This window comes from Micropterus salmoides, unplaced genomic scaffold (assembly GCF_014851395.1).
Source record: "Micropterus salmoides isolate LMB-PRFRI ecotype aquatic unplaced genomic scaffold, ASM1485139v1 Ms_hic_scaffold_23, whole genome shotgun sequence".
Classification (NCBI taxonomy): Eukaryota; Metazoa; Chordata; class Actinopteri; order Centrarchiformes; family Centrarchidae; genus Micropterus; species Micropterus salmoides.
Genome location: NW_024041484.1, coordinates 18,402,083 through 18,423,586, shown reverse-complemented (window position 1 = coordinate 18,423,586; position 21,504 = coordinate 18,402,083). Strand labels below are relative to the sequence as shown.

Genomic DNA, 21,504 nt, shown 5'->3' with positions numbered 1-21,504 from the left:
GCTGCCAAGACCGTAACGTGTGGTTGGCTAGCGATCTCAAACCAGGAAGTTCGAGAGGAAATTGATGGTAAACAAGATGTTGCGGACAGGATAGTGTATAAATCAGTACTCTAAACATGTTTTATTTGGCATTCGGTTGTACGCTAAGCTTCTAAAAGTAAAGCAGGGTCTCTTTGCGTTGTAAAGTTTTATTGTATTTGTCTCAAAAATTTGACAGAAAGTGATGAGCAGCTGTTCCACCTGCTCAGTCTGCAGCCCTCCGCTCACTACTTCTTTAGCACAGACGTCCAGCATGTTGGACGCTGCCGCCGAGCAAATGATGGTCGATAAAGATTTCCAGGCAGCCTTTGAAACGTGCGAAAGAGGCCTGGAGATTCTCGCCAGCATGGACCAAGAGGACAACAGGTGAAAGTAGTGTGAATGCACCTTGCATCACTTGAATGCTCCCTGCAGCCTGAATGTGTCATGTCACTGTGTTTCTGTGTCTTGTCTCCTCAGATGTCGAGAATTTAAGGCCGGTTTCTGTATCTTAGGGATTCAAGCACAGGCTGAGTTAAATCAGTGGCATGGTGTCCTCTCCTGGGTGCTTCAACAGTATGAGCACCTGGAGGAAATACCGTCTAAAATAATGCAGATGTGGTAAGTAGACCTGCATTTAGTCGATTTCTTTATTTAACAGAAAATGAATTGGCAACAATTTAGATAATCAAGTGAAATGGTCTAACTCTCTTTTCTTCACCCAATTCTCTGGTTCCAACTTCGTAAATGTGAGCTTTGGCTGAAATATTTTTTTTCAGATTTTATAAAACTCTCAAGACAAAACAAGCTATTTGAAGACACTACCTTGGCCTCTGGGAAATTGTGATGGGTAACAATCTTCTGGTGTTTCATATATTTATGAATATAATCATTTTGTTGTAAAATAGTTAAAAATTACCATTATACTTTCCCAAAGTGGCATCTTCATAGTCCAAATTGCAAAGATATTTAATGTATTATCATAATATAACAAGAAAAGCAGCAAATCATCACATTTGCGAAGCGGAAATCAGTCAATATTTGCCATTTTTGCTTAATAAAAGACTGAAATGATTAACAGATTATCAAAGTAGTAGCAGCAGATTTCCTTTCTGTCGATTAACTAATCTATTTATCGACTAATCTTTTCAGCTGTAAAGTACATATTGAATATATGTCCTCTCAAATTTTTCCAGCATACTTCTTTACTCAAAAGTGGGAGAGCCAGCCGCGATGCAGGAGGCAGCCAGAGTTTGGTTACACTGTCCGTCCAATGGCAGAGCAACAGGGTTCGGGACGGTGGCAGAGCTGTACTTGCTGCATGTCCTCGTGCCTCTTGGACACAGAGACGAGGCTCTGGAGCTGATTGACGGTGAGGTTGGGAGCATTGCGTTCACAGAGGACCAGAGGCAGACGGCACTGGATGTTGTGGAAGAAAAAGAGAGACAGGATCAAGAGCCGCCTCTAAATCCCAGTCCAAACGCTGAGATCACTCCACATACGGTTTCAAGTCAAGGTCTTACATTTCCATTCAGCCCTAATGACATGCATTATACTAAATCATATTAGAACAATTTAATGCAGACAGTGTCTCCGATTGTGTTTGTGTTCTACAGGAGCTGTAATCCATAAACTTCGAACCATGCTCAGGTTTTTCTACAGAAAACTTTCGTTGACCAGATCCGGCTCGTTCCCTCTCCGGAGAGTCTTTATGGCTGCTGTCCTTCTCTACATGCTTTTTCTTCGAATGGATCCAGGTTGGATTAAATTTTCTATGTAGCTCAGTTTCATCACAAGGCTTGTTGAAGTATAAAACATTTGATTCGGAATAAATCGGTGCTTTTCTTCCTGTTTTTTCACGCAGCTCTTCCGTCTTCATTCATGTGGATTTCCAAACTTCTTCAACTGCTCAAACAGATGTGGAGTGCCATGTGTGCACCGTACTATCAGGCTCTCACTCAGAGCAAAGAACTGTAAAAGACTGAAAATCACAATATGTTTTGTCCCTTTTTCAAGTTTCATTAAGCATGTTTAAACACCAGTCATATTAATGACCTAACAAGGATATTTCCAACAGTATATTTGCTATTTTCTGAGTTAGAATCAACAGACATTTGATCCCATCAAGATGCTCCACAGACTAAGAGACTGATTTTATCACCCAGTTTTAAGTCTTTACAATGCTTTTCTCATAAACTCACCTCTAGACCTCACTAACACATTCAGGATGCAGATCCAGATTGTTCATTCTGAAGCAACTCTCTCTTCTTCATAATACTAACTTTATTTAATCAGGAAAGTGCCCCACTGAGATTGAAATCTTTTAAAATATTTTTTTACAAGAGTGTCCTGGTCACACAGAATATAGTTACAAAACATATAACAGACTTATTGATGGAATAATTAAGGACCAACAAAAGAGATGTGATTTTAAGGATAATGTAAAACAGATAAAATAATGTCAGTCAGAATGCTTTACAAGTAAAATTTAAATAATAGTAGTATAGGAGTGGGAAAGGATAAAAGGAGCAAGATGAAGATCTTGATCTCATAAGAACACTGCTAAGAACTGACTTAAGAGTAAAAAAATTCTTGGCTCAAAGCTGTGCTTAAAAGTTAGTTATCAAGCATTATAGTCCTAATTTGAGTGAAGTGTCAGTCTTAGTGCTGATTTACGACACTTTGCTGTGCCGCAAACAGGATTTTGGATGATGATGTCACTGAGGACCAATCACTGAATAGATTTCATTATTTAAGAATATTCTCAGATAAATTCATATTGAATGGTGAAATTCCTAAAAGGAGTTTATATTCAACACACATTCAACAATAAAGAATTTTCAAGAGAATACATTATGATATAGGCCTACACATTAATAAATGAAAGATAAAGTTTATCTTTATATGAGCGCCATCATATGCCTACTACTCCTGTATTGCCGGCTATTTGCATGAATGGTGTTTGCTTCTGTCGGATTACGGGGGTGTTGTTGGGAAGTCGAAGAAATGCGTGACAATGTGTGGAGCTGTAGCCTAAGTGCTAAAATTGTTTCCATGACTATTCGGCTTATTGATGGTTGTGACGGCCACAATCATCTGCATTGCTGCGTTTGTCCTGTTGCAAATAAATGTGTCATCACTACCTTCAATTTAAAGAGGTGGTATTATGCTCATTTTCAGGTTCAAAATCTTAATTAGGGGTTGTACCAGAACAGGTTTACATGGTTTAATTTTCAAAAAACACCGTATTTTTCTCATACTGCACATCGCTGCAGCTCCTCTTTTCACCCTATGTGGTGTACGCTCCGCTCTTGAGCTACAGAGTGATGCATCTTACTTGTACAAAATCTTTGTTGGGAGTTGCACATGCGCAGTTCCCAGGTAAGGACTACTAGTCAATCAGAAGCAGAGAAGGGCGGGTCGTAAAAAACAAGGTAGTGTGATCCAAATCAAAGCCGCTTCAGACTGTGACTGTAACCTAGCAGGTGGTGTAGGTTACTACCAGTCCACATCATCATTGTTCCACATCTTACCATCAGGACTAAACATTGAACTGTTGCCGGTGTTCTGACGATCTATGCTGCCTTGCCGAAAAATGCTACCGTAGCGCAAATCAATAGACTCGACTCTACTCGGCCCTGCTCCGTTTTCCTTTGCAGATAGTACCCAGAGATAGAACGTAGCTTGTTGTCACAGCGACGTACTGTTCAATGCGACACACACACCAGCGATCCAGACAGCTTTCTCGTTAAAACGTTTCAACATTACTCAGAATGTAAAGACAGATAAGCGGTATGAAAACCTTCCAGCTGTTGTTACTGCAGTGGTCTCACGCTCCTCCCGCGGGTTGGCACGGGCTCCCCCTGCAGCCACTTGCGGAGCTCCTCAACTCCGACAATATTCAAGCACATTTTTGTTCCGCCATCACTTCTTGTAAAACTGTCAATATTCGACATCTACACAGCGGATTTCTCACCTCAAAACTTCTCAGAAGTGGATTTAGTGATGAAATTCCATACAAAAACTGTAAAATATAAAACCTTCTGTTGCTGGCCTCTGTCTGGTGCAGCAATGATTATGCAGTGAATAGTGAATATTCTCTCTAACCAGTCAGCAGTCTGTCGTGTTTTCACGTTATATTTTAGTATCCCTCAGCTCGCTTGGGACCTTGAGGGAGGTGAGGTGAAAAGTACCTGGAAGCAGGTACAACATTTCTACAATGGAAAACCAAACAAAGGTGAGTCGAGCCAAAGGGCCTCAGCTCAGACTAGCTTGGTTTGAGGGCGTGCCTGACCCACTAGCTGCTTGGCAAGCTTTATGACGCATTTTCATTGTGACGTCACAAGTAAAGGAAGTGAAGGGCTGGACTACAAACGAGCTGTTTTCAAGTGGTTCAGAGCAGAGCTTTCTGTGGGAGATGGGAACTCCCTTTGGGCTGGACTTTGGGCTTTTTCACTTTGCAAACATGTTACATGCACAAAAAAGATACATAACTCAATAAAGGAGAGGGAAAAGGCCAGAAAGCATAATACTACCTCTTTAACTGAAAACGCACTACTGTGCAATGTCAGTGATGAGATGACTTCCCTCACCAACTTGCTTACAAAGATTTTGCCTGCGCTGTCCGACCCCGTCTTATGAACTGCGCGTTGTCAGAATTCTTCCTCTCCTCTCCGCATGTCTCCACAGTGCCATCACAAGCCCTGGCAACTCCTAACCACTCGAGAGACGTCTGGAGCTCTCTTAAATAACTAGGAGAGTAAGAGGGATTCTATAGCTTTAAGAAATTTGATAACTTGCTGTTCTTAAATTTAAAAGTAGGAGTAAATTTCATAAATTCTCAGCACTTAAGACTAAAATGGCACTTTGATAAGCTTGATAAATACCGGCCCTGAATCCTCCACCTCTGCCTTTAGTTAAACGTGTAGTGTTGTTTCACGTTTAAATTGCGACACCATGTGAGATAAAGGAAATTTAGTAAATGTCACAAAAGGCTTATGAATCGGAATCAAATAACCTTTCTTGTACGTTTGATTTGTGTGAATATTATGGGTTAGTTCGTCCATAATTTATTGTCCACGCATGCAAACTTTTAAGTTTCGATTCCAGCAAAGCGACGCCAGGCGGCGAACCGAAACCTGTGAAACGGAAGTGAACCTACAGCTGACGCTCTGACGGTGATGTTTACTGTGAGAAGAGACTTAATTCTGTAAAATACACGAAATTTATGTGTTTCTTTAGTGAAGTCTGTAGGCTACTGATGTTCTTCAGCGGGCGTTTCTCGTTAGTGACGGATCTCCGCTTCGGTAAGTAGACCGCAATCAGACTGTCAAATGATGATTTATGCTGTTAAATAATGCGTTTCTGAGAACATTTACCTGTGTACTGTACTGAGGTTCTTGTAGGTTACTTTATGCTACTTTATTCTTCTACTACACTACATGAGAGTGAAATATTACTCCACTATTTCATTTATTTATGTCAGTTACTTTGCAGATTGAAATTATTATAATCAACTAATAAATGATGTAACATACTGAGTAATCAGTTAAAATAAGAGGATCTTTACCAGCTGCAACATTAAAGCGATGCTGACACATAATGCATCACTTATAATCCTATAATAGCCTACACACACAGTACACACATTCTGCATAGCCTAATGAATATTTTTACTTTTGGTACTTTAAGTACATTGATGCTAATAGGCCACTCTTGTGCTTTTACTTTTTTGAATGCAGGACTTTAATATATAACTATTTAAGTATAAATAATAAGTATTTTTACACCGTGGTATTACCACTCCTTCCACCACTGTATATGAGACTGAAATCTTACAAGAAAAATACACTAATACAAAAGCCCTGCAATCTGTGTTACCACTGTTGCTTCTATAAACTATGTAAATAAGTTCAAAAAAACTTGTTAGAAACACCAACACCTCAATATATAATTCAATATAATATAATTTAACTACAAACTCAAAACACAGAACTTGTGGGCTCTACCACAACCTGTAACAACGCAGCTTGTTACACATGATTTATGGTTTTTGGTCCCGTTCATCCGAGTTTCCTACTGCAACTGCATTTCACACAATTATTTTGCTCTTCACCACCAATAAATCCCTCATATGTGCAGCAATGACATACTGACAAACAAAATACTGACCTTGCATCTGTGTTAAATAAACCTGCTATTCATCTGCTGTTCGTGGGGAACATAAACTAAATAAAATATACAAGGGAGGTGGGTGTTCTGCACAGCTATATTAAAATTTGTACACACGCCAGTCAGCATTGGGACTTTACTGTAAAATATTTATTTTATTTTCAAACACGCAAATGCCCATTGGCATTCTGGGCCCCTAGGTGGGCACCTGATGGTAGACCCAGCCATCAATAACATGCTTGGTTCATCACAAAAAAGGTTATTTCAGTTTCTGATGATCTGTCACAGGAATGAGAGGCCTCACCAACTACTGTCTGTCCTGCTGTGTGAACACTTTACTGCAGACCTTCTCTGCTACCTGGGAGCTAGCAGACCTCCTGGACAAGTAAGACAATGAAATTGCATATTCATTATGATCCTGACATACAAAACATTAAATCCTTAATCACTGGGTGTCTGTGGGTCAGCAAGTCAGGCACATAAACACAAAAGAGCGGACAAGGAAACACACCATACATGGCACTGAATTAAGATTAACTCTAAATAGTTTCCCTTTGATCCACAATACAGTGTTTATCGTTAAGATTTAAAGACTGAAGTTATGACTTATTCTAAGATTTTTACTCCCCCGTGAATCCTGATGAGTTGTCCAATTACCACATATATAGTTAAATATATAGTAAATCAACACTGTGGCTCTCTGATTGGCCAGACGACAGCCACATCAGGACACTAAAGCAGCAGGAAGAACTTATTACTAATCAGAAATGATATATGAAACAATGTATCATGGGTGAACTCGTAAATTATTACTATAACTATCTTTAAAAAGGGGCTGTAAGAATAATTCTTCCTTTGTGTAGAGCACCTCAATGAGAGAGAACAGATGTAACTAAGTAAACTAATTTATTGTACAAACCAACAAATATTTAAACAGGAACCATAACAAAATCCTCCACTCTATACTGCTGCTTCACAATAATCTATAGACTGAATAATAAAAAACAACAAGAAATCCATGCAATTAATTCACTAAAATCAGTTCATTCACAATAGTGTCCACACTACAAACAGGCCTAGTTATAAAGTAGCAGAAGTATTACCAGATATTCCCTTTATAGATAGTCAGTGAAAGTAAATAATTGCTATAGATAAAAATTTTATGAAATGATAGCAGCCTTGTGAAGCAAAGAGGGGAGCGACAAGGCTATGTTAGCCAACATTAACATGTGCGCATGCTGTAAAAGTAATATAATGAAATGGTACCATATGTGATTGCGCCTTCGCAGTGTCAAACATAATGTTTTTGATGTGTAAGAACCTCAGAAATCCTAAGCATAGATACCTTAGTTCAATGACAACTTCAGAGATCTTCAAGATCTCAGAAAGGCACAGGTGTCAACCTGGAAACAAGGCTGCTTTTCTCAGGTGCTAAAAAATGAAGGCTAATGAAGGTTTATGAATTGTATAAGGTGGGAAGCAGCTGGTGTGAGAGCGGCCAGTAGTAACGTCCCCCTGCAGCTAAAGAAGGTTCTCGCAGACATGAAGAGCGACCTCCCTCAGCCTGCTCCCCATCATGACTTCCTCCACTGTCTGGACAGAAACTGCCTTCGACGTAGGGACTAGCAACTTACAAAATAAACGTCTCATACTGATTTATCTCACGGTTTATCTCACAAGCTCTGACAATGAGGATGTTGTTTTGCAGTTTATGTGCAGCATGATGCTGATGAGGTTTTCCTCTCCATCCTGAACTTGATCCAACAACAGATGGATGACAAAAATCTGGTTCGGCTTTAATCATTAAGATTTATATCTTTATAATATCTTTATTTTCACCAGTAAGTACACCATCTATATTTGCTTGCATTTGGTTTCTCTTCCAGGCTCTTGAAATCCATAATCTGTACAAGATTTGTGTGGAGACGTACCTGCAGTGTTTAGAGTGTTCCTCTGTCCAGACTCATACCAGCTACCTGCTCAGCCTGCCTCTGCATATAAAGGAAGATCGCAATTCTCTGGTGCCGTTAATTGTTTGTTTAGATGTGGATTGTTTATGTTGAACATGTTGGGAAATACAGTCACTGGCTTTGTGCTGAAAGTTAAGTGGGAAGATCGATACCACTCTTATTTCTAAATTTGAAGCTACAGCTAGCAGCCAGTTAGCTTAGCATAGTATAAAGAGTGGTAAAGAGGGGGAAATGGCTAGCGTGGCTTTGTTCAAAGGTAACAAAATCCACGTTCCAGCACCTCTAATGCTCACTCATTAAAGGTTATATCTTGGTTGTTTATAATAATGTTATGAATAATAAGTGGCAATTTGTGGTTTTACAGGCATGATAAGACCCTCAAACCGGCCAAGAAGTACTCATAAACATAACTGCACACATTTTTACATGTTTGTTTTTGTACGGATTATCCTAATTAGATATAACATGTTAAATTGTAAAATTTAGAGTTGCTGGGTTTGTTTACCTGTCGACAGTGCTGGCCAGCTGTCCTTATGCTAAGCTTTTACAGGAGGTTATGTGTTGGACTTTTTAATGGCCAGTTACTAAGGAATTGTCCAGAATATAACCCTCTCTTAAAACAGCAAATTAATGTATTTACATTTCATCTTTTGTACAGATTAAAAAACAACATATAATGTGTTAATTACTGAGCTTTAAATGTTTTGGATGTGGTGGATTTTGTTAACTCTGGATAGAGCCAGGCTAGCTTTTCTCACCCCCTCCATTCTTTATGCTAAGCTAAGCTAACTGGCTGCCACTTTAACGTTTATCACACAGACGTGACAGTGGTCTTGATCAAAAAGTCAAACTTTACTTTGAACTGTCCTGAATTCGAACTTACAAGTATTCTTAACATGAACCTTTTTTAGGAAGGCTGCATGGCCTCCTTCTTTGAGCATCAAGAGCTACGGGGCATAGATTGCTGCTTTTGTGAACAATGTGGAACAAAGACTCCATCGAAACAGGTGAGGCTTGGTTTTGAATGCTTCCCAGAAAGTATGAATCTACATAGTTAAACATCTTCTTCTTTCTCAGGGTGTCAAATTGCTCTCCCTGCCTCGTATCTTGTGCGTGCACCTGAAAAGGTTTAGGAATAGCCATGGTTACACTCGAAAACTTGATTGCAGGGTTACCTTTCCAGAAACCTTTGACATCTTTGAGATTCTTAAAGGAGCATTCTCCCCAGACTTTGTCCAGGTACTTTTTTTTTTAATGTATTTCACAAATTATCTGAAGATTGTATATTTTGTCCTCCACAAGTTTAATTTGTTCTTCCAGAATGACTGCAAATACACTTTGCATGCAGTGGTAGTACATTCTGGTACTGCGATGTTCGGACACTATACTGCCTATGTTCGTCGCTGGGTGAACAAACGCTGGTACTATGCAAATGACAGCTCTGTAAAACAGGTACTTCCAATCTGACTCTCTCTCACATGAATGCAATTAATTTTTGTCTGGTTGACTTTTACTTTGTAAAAACATTTTTTAGAATTGAGCACTTCATAATCAATCACAATGCATTATTAGACATCATAGCTAAACTATGTAGATTCCAGTTTCAACATCTTCCAGATGTTTTGCATAAATACTGTATATCTTCAAAGTGTAAAAAGTCTCCGTTGTGATATTTTGTATCTGAAATGTCTAAGTTTTTCTCACTAAATATAGCTTTTTTTGTATTATTATAATTCAGTTTTATGCAAATTTGTGATTAAGTTGGTCTTTGATTTGCATTTCAACACATAGGTCTCCTGGGAAGAAGTAAAGACATCGTATGGAGGACATTACAGGTAAAATGCTCAACATCAAGATCCACCTACCAGCACCTCTAAAGCACACTAATTAACACATTAAACAAACAAACGTCTTTTACTAAGCTATGCTAGCTAAACTAGCTAAGATAGGTAATTTTTCCTCTTAACTCCTGCTTCCAGTCTTGGGCAAGTTACTCAGTTTCATCCACATGCATTTCTAAGAGCAGTATTCAGTGCTTTTACAAAACATAGCCTAAAACGTTGCTTAATGCCACTTTCTCTCATTAAGTGCATGAATCACTGGCAGTGGCAGTTAGAGTTTCTTTCTATAAGTTTCACGTTCCTGTGCGGCTTTAGCAGATGCAATAAATTAGATGTAGAATTGTTTGCAGTTGAAAGCTTTTTGCTGGTTGCACAAAGTTTACAACGGACAACAATGTTCTTCTTAGGCTGTGACACAGTAACTGCAATACTTACAGCTGTCAAAAGAACGCCTCTCTCCCTCGTTCTCCATTCTTCCTTTAGCTTCTTGGCTAACAGCTGATTTGAACAACACATGATCTGTGCCGCCGAACTGCCCCACAGTCGTGCATTCACGTCAAGGATGGTGCGTTCAGTAATGCAGCGTTACTTGGATAAGTAACTGTAATATTATTACTGTTTTGGAAATAGTAATCCCATACACTACTAGTTACTGTACTAGTAATGTTACTGAGTAACATTGGTCTTGATGCGAAGCTAAGCTAAGCATCTCCTGGATACAGCTTCATATTCACCATACAGACATGAAAGTGATATTGATCTTCTCTAATTCTCTGCAAGAAAACAAATATTTCTTAAGATGTCGAACAATTCTTTTATTTTTGAGGAGGTTAGGTAATGACCTCTTTAGACAATTTCTGAGCTTAATGCAGAGAGTTATTCAGACTTTAATTTTTTCTTACATGAACAACTCAAATTCTGGGTTTAGCCTCATATTTAAAATTGTCTCTCTGAATACAGTTAACCATGCCTTCAGCAAAATGTTTAAAAAACAACATGTGACTCCTATTTTGTGCCTGTTTAAACCACCTTCCTCTTGCTGTTAGAGTTTAATTTAAAAAATTTTATTAATAACATTTAAAGCCTTAAATGCTTGACTCCTGCTGATATCATGCCGCTTTTATCTTCCCACTTGCGGAAAGAGCTTTAGATCTTTAGACAAAGCCTTATTGTCCGTTCCTCTGGGAAGATTAAAGACTAAAGGTGTTTTTGCCATTAGGGCTTTCAAAGTTTTGAACGCTTAAGCAGAGGAAATCCATCTTGCCTGTCACGTTGTCTTTCAACAGCTTTTTGCCTTTCACCTGGTAGTTATATTCTCACTTTTTATTCCTGTTTACTGTAATGAAATGTTCTTTTTGAGTTCCCTTTATCCCGTTTTCCTGCCCTAACTCTGAGAAGCATAACTTTGTTCTGTACATTTACATCAAAATGTTTAATGTTGTTATTTTTTTACAGACCCACAGCGTACATGTTAATGTACAGAAGAGATTCAAGGGAGCAGGAACAACAACCTGAATTCTCCAGCTGAGTGGATGGATGCAGATGAATTAACTTGGGGTCACAAGTGCAATATTGGAATATAACCATAGGAATATAAACACTCATTTGCTTGAAATAATTCATTGGTAAAGGGTTTTCTATTTAATGATTTCCTCATTTCTGCCAAACACCAGTAGGTGGTGTTGAAGACTCAACACAGCAAAGGGTTTTCCACTTTCAGACCACACACACTGTGAACACACTTCAATGATAATGGGGGGTTGGTTTGAAGAGAATGCTTAGCTTAGATAGTCACTGTTTGGGGGGAAATACCTGCTATAGGACTCAGTGTTGATTTTCCTGACACTGCTGTATAATATATGAGTCACCCATGGAGAACAATGAATTCATTTTTTCTCACCTGGGCTGCCAAAAACAACAACAACAAAAAATCTCCTTTAGCATCTCACTCCGAGTTTATGTATCGCATTTTCTCACTACCTGCAGGCCTTTTACATGATATTACAAAACTGTTTTGGAATGACACCTTGATGTTTTTTCCGCTCTTGTTTGTACATCAACACCAGCACATCTCCCACCACCTTAGCTCAAAATGTACATGTATGCACTTAAGGTACTGAAAAGTGCCTGTTCTTTATATATTTGTTTTTCAAAAAGTATTGGGGAAACAACAAAAATAGGTTAGACGTTGCAGACACAGCCACAGTGCTTAAATGCTCGGTATAGCCTGTCAGCAGAGCCTCTTAAGTTCCCTCTCGCTTCGCCAAGAGTCGGGGGACCGTGTGAAATGGTGCTTATGTGCTGCAGAGCTCTGACAGAATGGAACATGTCTGCACAGTGCCACAGGCAGCAGGCCTTATGCTTAGTCATCTCACTGCCATGTAGCTCAGGCGCAGCTTTCTGTTTAGGGGGTATCTTCCTCCCACATTCAGACCGAAGACCAGGGCTTGATGTGGATATTATGCTTCTAGATTTGAGTCACAGGTATTGTTCGATGTTTCACACTGAATTTGTGACTTTCCTCTGACTTGTACAAGTATGAAGCTGACATTGAAAACATTCATAATAATAAAGACTATTGACACATACTTAGAGACACATACTATTTTTACATGAGTACATCAATGAGTACATTGATGGAATTACAAGCAATATCATGCATTATTATCTGTTATAAGTGTAGTATTTAGCAGCTTAAGAGCCAGATATTTCTCTCAGGATATTGTAGATGCCATAAACTGAATATAGAATTTTGGACTTTCGGTCATCAGGTGGCTAAAAACATGCCTCCAAATGAATTCCAATGTTGCTCCAATATCTGCGGGAGATGTAAATAAGCAGCTGTAAGCTAACACATTCTCCATGTAAGTTAAAAAGTGATCATATGTCATTGTAGTGTTCACAGCTTGTATTTGCTACCTCCAAATAGCCAAAAAATCTGTTATTGCAGGTGAAAGTGCAGAAGTATTGTCATCAGAATGTACTTCCAAGTAAAAGTACTCTATATGAATAATTATTATTTGATTACAGTGTTGGAAAATAACTGAGTACATTTATTGCAGTACTGTACTGTACTCTAGCCTCCTAATAATTCTACTCCACTACATTTCAGAGAGAAACATTGTACTTTTTACTCCACTACGTTTATCAAACACCTATTGGCTATTTGGTGGTTACTTTTCAGATTGCGTCAATACTTCAATTTCCAAAAATATAACATAAAACACTCAGGCATGTGAAATTTTCAACATTTAAATATTTATAATATTATATTTCAATATTATTAGTCCATTTTCCTAATAATACTACTGTACTTTCACCTGAGTACATTTTTGAATACTATACTTACTTGTAAAAGAGTATTTTCATATTGTGGTATTTGTACTTTTACTTAACTAAAAGGATCTACAGTAAACACCACTTTCAGTCATTATTATGCATTAGTGTGTAAGCAGCATATTAATGTTGTAACTGGTCGAGGTGGAGCTAATTTAAGTATTTTTTCTACTGTTGGGTAGTTTAATCTTCAAAATGCATCATATTTTATTTGTTGATTATCTACATCTTCAAATTAACTATTAACTTAAGCTGTCAGGTACATGTAGTGAAGTAAACATATTTCTCTAAAAAGTGGTGGAAAGTACAAAACCTGTGCTTAAGTACAGTAAATGTTACTTCCCTCCACCGTACTCAGTGTTTATAACAAGGCACATTTGGTATATGCGTTCCCATTAACCAGACTGATTGTCCTGATTGTATACAAGTGAAATTGTAGAAGCAACATCAGAATCTGACTTGGAATATGATAACTCCTCCGTTTCCAAAGAACTGATTCTCCTCTCTTTAGGGTTTTAATTAATAATTCATGTATGACCATGTGTCAAGTAGATGTAAGAGGAGCACCTGTCCAGCAGCACCCTGACAATGACCATATCACAGACACTAACAATGCAATCGTATGACATACGCAGTAACAATCATCAGTCTGACTGAACACCTGGACGTCTTAGTTTCTTTTCAAGCACGTGTCGCACATGCATGAGATCTTTGTCTCTATTGTTTGAGGTTGAGCTCTGGCCCTTGGATGCAGTTACTCAGACACTTTATGGCAGATCATAATCTCTGCAATTTAGTTTTAGCTCTTTATCATGGTCAGGTGTAAGCCAGTCAGCCAAGGACACCTTATGCTGTATTGTTTTGGCATGTCACTGTACCAGCAGTGATAGCGATTGGCACATTAAATCTGTAAAAACCACAGCTGAAGCAGATATATGGTGTGAACATCCCATTCCAGTAGGCTATAGCATAGGTTAGGTTAGCATAGGTTATAACTCAGGTTATAGCAGCAGGGATGGTATTCCTCAGGCTTTGCAGTGTGGCAACACTTTAACTGTTTTCTTTGGAGAATATATTGAGGTTCATTAAAGCTTTTTAGTCATTGTTGATGCGTGTTTACCAGTTACTAGGTGAGCACACCACTGTGATGTATCAAGGAGAAAATGGAATTTGGCTATTTGAGAACCACTCTTAAATTTTCCCTTTTTGTGTGGTGGATTTCACAGGCTTAGATAAATGCCTGTGCCTTACTTGACTTTTTTTTTTTTTTTTAAAGTGACAGCCAGCCACCCAGCCATCAAGTATTCCAGCCCTCTGTCCATTTGATGATGATCACCTATTATGTAATTTCATATCACTTGTCACAGAATAGCCTCATACTGTTCTGCCATACAAAGGCAGAGAGCACTAGCAACAGAAACAGTGAAGGCAAACTGTGTAACAGACCCAAAAGTTGTAGTGCTGTGATTTTATGCCCTAATGTCAGACGGTCCACCACATTCTTCCAATACTTTGTTTAAAACCAAATGCAAAAGTTATATCATTCCCAGTAACCTTAGCTGTAGCCTCTGTTGTGCTTATTGCTAATTCCCAAATGTTAGCATGCTAACTAACATGGTGAACATTTTATCTGCTTAACATCAACATGTTAGCATGTTCACATTAGCATTCAGCTAAGTACAGCCGCGCAGAGCTACTAGTATGGCTTAAATTAGATTTTATTAGGGTGATATTAAAGGTTAATTACCAGTCAGTGACATACATAATCCCTAAAAATGCACATACTTCACTAGAAGTATAATACATTATAATAATAAGTGGGACATCCACCAAGACAATATCTGTTTTAGCTACCTTAATTTTAACTGAAAGGTTAAAAATATGCTTGGTGTCTGTCTGTTTACTATAGAGGGGAGAGTATCTATGTTCCCAGGGTATATACTCCCTAGCTCAATAGTCTCTTAAAGAGGTGGTATTTTGCTCATTTTCACCACATTTTTCTCATACTGCACATTGCTGCAGCTCCTCTTTTCACCGTGTTGTACGCTCCGCTCTTGAGCTACAGAGTGATGCATCTTACTTGTACAAAATCTTTGTTGGGAGTTACACAAGCGCAGTTCCCAGGTAAGGACTACTAGCCAATCAGAAGCAGAGAAAGGCGGGTTGTAAGCCACTTCAGACCGCGACCTTAACCTAGCAGATGGTATGAGTTACACACCAGTCCACAACCACACAACATCATTGTTCCACATCTTACCATAAACCACTACAAAAATCACCATATTTCAACTAAATTTTACATCAAAATTGGCCAAACAATTTGAACGTTTGCTTAGTAGCTTTCACATCTGGTGTAACATTAGCATTATATTTATAACTTTAGCTGTGTTAGCCAACGTTTACAACAACTCTGCACTTGAACAGTCTGTGAAGTTACATTGCCGTGTTTATTTTAAATATATTTCACAACCAATAAAGCATACTTACAGGTTGTGATTGTGGATTTCCAGGCCCAAACAGAGTCTGAGTTGCATCGTCTTTTAGGACTAAATGTTGAACTGTTGCCGGAATTCTGATGATCTATGCTGCCTTGCTGAAAAATACTACCATAGCGCAAATCGATAGACTCTACTCTATTCAGCCCTGCTATTCAAGCACATTTTTGTTCCGCCATCACTTCTCGTAAAACTGTCAATATTTGAAATCTACACAGCGGATTTCTCACCTCAAAACTTCTCAGAAGTGGATTTAGTGATGAAATTACATACGGAAACTGTAAAATATAAAACTTTCTGTTGCTGGCCTCTGTCTGGTGCAGCAATGATGATGCAGTGAATAGTGACGATTCTCTCTAACCAGTCAGCAGTCTGTCGTGTTTTCATGTTACATGTTAGTATCCCTCAGCTCCCTTGGAACCTCGACGGAGGTGAGGTGAAAAGTACCTGGAAGCAGGTACAACATTTCTACAATGGAAAACCAAACAAAGGTGAGTCGAGCCACAGGGCCTCCGCTCAGAGTAGCTTGGTTTGAGGGCGTGCCTGACCCCGCTAGCCGCTTGGCAAGCTTTATGACGCGTTTTCATTGTGACGTCACACGTAAAGGAAGTGAAGGGTTGGACTACAAACGAGCTGTTTTCAAGTGGTTCAGAGCAGAGTTTTCTGTGAGATGGGAACTCCCTTTGGGCTGGAATTTGGGCTTTTTCACTTTGCAAACCTGTTACATGCACAAAAAAGAGATATAACTCAATAAAGGAGAGGGGGGAAAAGCAAATACCACCTCTTTAATATCTTTCAAAGGGTTTTATGTTTTCAGCAATGGCTAAATGTTATGTATGTTTCCCTGTGTCAGTGTGTTTAAATCACCCACCTTGCAACCTACTGATGTTATACTCTTTGATTTGTGGGAAAGACAGTTGGTTGAATGGATTTTTATTTGTCAAACTGTATTTGAAACATTCTGCCTTAGTTATTTTGCGAGGATTGTACCAATGTTACCAATCTCTTACAATATTAGTTTATATCAAGAGGCACATGTTGGGAACATAAGACCCTGAGAACGTAGGGATGAGCCCCTCATAAATACACAGCCAGAGGGCAGCAATTAGAGTCATGGCAATCCTGCATTTCCATGGCAAAATAACTCTTTATATGTCATAAAGTAAAGTTACTACATTTTGGCTTTGTGTGGCAGTGTTGGAGCTGCCTGTTTCATTAAGAATTTACATTTTCTGGTTTTATTTTTGCACCCTTAAAAAGGAACTAATTCATGCACTGTCTCTACACAGTTCCCCTTTTCTGCTCACGACAGTGAATTGTGAATGGTGGCTGGTCTTGCCTGTGGTCCTCCCCTATGAGATGACTGTGTAAGGGAAGATGTTTCCCCCTAATCCAAAACTGAGACCCTTTAACAAGCCCCATCCTGACTGCCCCTCATCTTCTCTAATCCTATGGGATCAGCATATCTCTGGATACTTCAGGGGTTGCAAGGCAGCTCACAGCTATATGTTTTGGTTACACAATGAGGTTTCAAATAGGAAATGATTCTCTTTCGCTCTCTGTATGTCCAACGTGCAGGCCTGGTGACCATGGTGAAATCTGCTTTTGTAAATAGCAAACATTAACAGTCTGCTGCATGACTTGAGGTGTTCCCCCTCATATTAAAAAATGTTAAATCAGATACACACAAATTGTTTCCACATATTTCTTCATAAAACAAAAATCCTGCCTAATACAAATGACCTCAGTCCAGAAATAAACCCTAATTAAAGCCATCTTGGGAGGTTTGTCTATGATCCGCTTTGATTTGTGACCTGTGACCCTCTAATTTCAAAATAGCTGCTCTTGGTTCATACTTAGGTCATAGTGCTGACTTCTGGCAAGTGTTTCTTTCTTTCTTTAAGTGTTAACGCATAACTCGGTCTGTGAATGTACTGCAGTGATTTCACTGGAATTCGTATGAGCGGCCGTGTCGAGGAAGGAACCTTATCTATCCCTAGTGAGTTCATAAAATTTCCTTTCTGGTGATAGAAGGAGAGTCTGGTCAACACAAAGTTTGCCTCCCTTCACGTGTTTGGTTGTCGTCCCTGAGATTCTTGGCAGTCTGAGTATAATAAATAGAACATCTGCTGAATTTTCTAGGAAAAGGGGCGTTGAACAGTCAAACCGCTGTAAGTGATCAGAAAATTTGGTCTGGTTTGGTTTGGACCAGAACTGAGGTTGATTCACTTTCATTTTGGGCAACTCAAAATGGCACTACTATTTAGTGGCTAATGATATGTATTTGACCCTGTTACTTTTCATGTTACTTCTATTTACAAAGTGGATTTAAAGCCGAGAGGAGTTGGCAGCACGTTACAGATGTTGGTTCTCACAGTAGGTAAGCAGAGGCCCCTTAATAATTGTGGTCATGACATACTGGGTTATATGACCTGATGCCCCACCCTTGTCTTCATAGCTCTGTCGTTACCCTTCAGTTAGCGCCTTATCTCAGCTCCTTATCAGACTCAAGATCCAGTAAGGATCAGCCGGCATCTCAGACGCTGGGCTGCTCAGGTTACAGGTAAAATGGCTTTACTGACGGGCCCAGGTAACTGACTGTCTCTCAGTGTATGAGACCTGCCTCAAATGCAAGCTCCTGCTCTGACATGTACACAGCACCACCGCACTGGTTGCCCCTCCACTGGTCCCACCAGTATGACTTGCTTTTTATTTATTTATGATATGATATTCTTTTCTTTTGGTTATGGAGTGCTATGCATCAACCTCAGAATCACAACTGAATGCCACTCAATGAAAGTAAGAAGGAACTTATGTTGTGACTTACTGGGAGAAAACATTATCAGATAGTATAATTATGAATCCTCATCTTTACATGACATCCCTCAAATTTAAATCCTCCTTCGCTGAGCTCTTGTCATACAAGAATGAATGGAATTACACCTTGAGGCTGACCGTTGCTTCAGCGTTCCAGCTCTCAGCTAGTGATAAGCTCACAACAACCTGTTAACTGCTGCAGACACACACTTCAGCTGTGCTTGTGCATGCATGCCAATCAGTTGCTACACCAGCGCTCCAGTTAATGATTTATACAGTAAAAGAAAAACCTGACAGGGAGAGAACTCATAACGAACTGGCCTAGATGCAAACAATGCCGTTTTTTTCACTTCTCCTTGGTGTACCTTGCCATGTTTAAGAGACTTGACCCAGGTTCTGCTCTTCACTCACTCTGTAATATGGGCTGGGCACCTTGAGAAGTGAGCTATCCATTGTCATCTAACCTCTTTGACCTGCTCTGTCCTTCAGCCTCTCCTATTTCCGCACAAAGACTCTCTAATGCCAGGTAGCTGGCGCTGGCATTCCTGTTGCATTCCACCATGGGGAAGTTGCTGGGATCAGGATGAAAAATGCCTGAAACAAAGGCCTACTCTCATTCACAGGGTTTAGGGTTCTGTGGGAAAGTCCAGGCTGGACAGAGGTTGGATGGCAGAGGAATGTGAAGCAGGGCATAGCTCACACAGTCTCTACGGCGCAGATGCAAAGACACATTGATAAGGTTGAGGTCTTAGAGAGGAGTCAACTGTCATGAAAGAGGATGATAGGACTCAGTATATACCTCATTTATCATGTTTACAGGCAGTTAAGTCATCCAGACATGGTGGGTTGATTGGATATGGGTGGAATCTCTGTCCTTTTCCTCTCAAAGCCGGCACTCTCCACTGCACCTTTTCTGGTGCTACTTGCCCTTATAGCGACAGTAGAGAGAGATGGCATGCAATAAAGCAGTAGTTCCCAACATATTTGGCGTATGCACCCCTAAAGCATTTTGAGAAATACGCTTATTCACTTTGTGGTGGAGAGTTAGATGAGAAGATTCATACCATGCTGATATCTGTCATTTAGCTTACGTTAGATCAAAGACTTGAAACAGGAGGAAACTTCTAGCCAACTATGTCCAACAATTAAAAAAAATCCATGGATATGGGCTGCACTGTTTCCTTCAGCAGTAACTTCTGCTGGTTGTTTGGCAATGGCTCCGAGCGAAGAAATAGTCTGGCACATCACCCCCCTAAAACACCAAATTGTTGTTTTTACGGTGTTGTTTTCTACTAATTAAATAAACAAGATATAACCTATTAATTAGTGAGCTTTAGAGGTGCTGGCAGGTGGATATAGTTTCCATTTAGCTAAGCTAGGCCATTTGTTTCCCCCTGTTTCCAGTCTTTGTGCTAAGCTAAGCTAACTGGCTGGCTGTAGCCATATATTTAACAGACAGATATGAGAGTGGTATTTAAGTTTGAATAAAGAAACAGGATTTTGTGTGATCTTTTTTTCTCTACAATCACATTTTTTAGGGATCCTATTTGATCCCATTAAATGACTGCTCCTCCTCTTACCATTCATTAATCATTATTTATTACACTACTAGTTTTTCATTTGTAAAGGTATGAAGTCCATTCCTTTACCGCCTCATGCTGAGGTTAAGTGCCTGACCTCGCTTCACCCACCCTCCCCTGAGTCATATCTGAACCTCAGCTTGGGAAGATTTAGAGAGGAATTTACTGTCAAAGCTTTTTCTCTCTCCCACAACAAATACCAACAGATATTCTTGATAATGCATCTTCACTTATGAGGCAGAGAAGGGTAGTAAGATGAGCAATGTTTAAGGTCGTTTTAAATGAGAGCTGATAATATATATTTTAGTGGGATTGAATAATCAAAGGCTACAGGTAATATATTTTTAACCATGTTAGCACTATGGCTCTGGGCATTGCAATGTCGGTCGGTCCATCCACCACTTTGGTCCAGATTGAAATATTTCAACAACTATTGGATAGATTGCCATGGAATTTTGTACAGACATTCATGATCCCAAAGATGAATCCCAATCCCTGACTTTGGTGATGCCCTGACTTTTCTTTTAGCACCCCCATGAGGTTGACATTTGTGGTTTTGAGTGAAATGTCTCGACAACTGTAGATGCTTAGTCTTGTTATCCAAAATTGGAAATAAAACTCCTCCTGCTCTCTCATCGTCATATAACCCACACAGAGTAAAACTGGCCTACAGTATATTTCTGAATGTATAAACAGGAGGCACAATGCTAACCTCTGTGGTTGGCATTTCACTAAATACGTAACCACAGATCACAACAACTTGCAGATGAAACTAAGACTCAAACTTAATCTGAGATCTGCTGTCAAACAGGACGACTTCCTGAGTATTGTCAGAATGGATATCATCAGTGAATAATACTGCAATATCCACATTTCACACATAATTTGCAGCTTGCTTTTCCTGTAAACATGTGTCTATCTCTACACATGAATGAATGCTGACAGTTGTTGATAGACCTTTTTCCTCAAACCTTTTCTCATGAAGATAAAATCACAGCCGAGCACATCTAAACAGTTAAAGCTGCCATTTGTTTACACTCTGAGCTGTGGCCTGCTATCAGCTCAGGCTATATATCATTGCCAGAGTCTATACGTAGTGTGTGGTTGTGCGGCATTGGATATGGAGTATGTGGGGAAATGAGAGGAGATCTGTTGCAGCCCACATGCCCCTTTAGATTCTCTGATGTGGCTTCAAGACTTCCTAGGAAATGCAAGGCCTTCTGGGATAGTACTTAAGTGGTCTCCATAGTTTTGTGAGCGTGTGTTTCGAGTGTGA

General features: G+C 39.4%; 2 protein-coding genes across 3 annotated transcripts; both read left to right on the top strand.

Moving 5' to 3' along the window:
• Window positions 1–17: 17 nt before the first annotated feature.
• Window positions 18–2,317, top strand: pex26 (peroxisomal biogenesis factor 26). Of its 2 annotated transcripts, XM_038738698.1 has the most exons (6): window positions 18–67; window positions 218–405; window positions 499–639; window positions 1,215–1,534; window positions 1,635–1,775; window positions 1,883–2,317. In XM_038738698.1, the coding sequence occupies exons 1-6, from the start codon at window positions 65–67 to the stop codon at window positions 1,993–1,995; spliced, it is 906 nt and encodes a 301-aa protein (XP_038594626.1). In that variant the 5' UTR covers window positions 18–64; the 3' UTR covers window positions 1,996–2,317. The 2 variants fall into 2 exon arrangements, with proteins under 2 accessions (XP_038594626.1, XP_038594627.1); XM_038738699.1 differs by lacking the exon at window positions 18–67 and having other exon boundaries at window positions 74–405.
• Window positions 2,318–4,482: 2,165 nt separating this feature from the next.
• LOC119918327 (ubl carboxyl-terminal hydrolase 18-like) lies at window positions 4,483–12,588 on the top strand. Its single transcript, XM_038739005.1, has 10 exons — window positions 4,483–5,324; window positions 6,478–6,574; window positions 7,662–7,804; window positions 7,898–7,977; window positions 8,076–8,210; window positions 9,071–9,166; window positions 9,237–9,398; window positions 9,480–9,611; window positions 9,951–9,994; window positions 11,456–12,588. The coding sequence occupies exons 1-10, from the start codon at window positions 5,246–5,248 to the stop codon at window positions 11,526–11,528; spliced, it is 1,041 nt and encodes a 346-aa protein (XP_038594933.1). The 5' UTR covers window positions 4,483–5,245; the 3' UTR covers window positions 11,529–12,588.
• The last annotated feature ends 8,916 nt before the right edge of the window (window positions 12,589–21,504 follow it).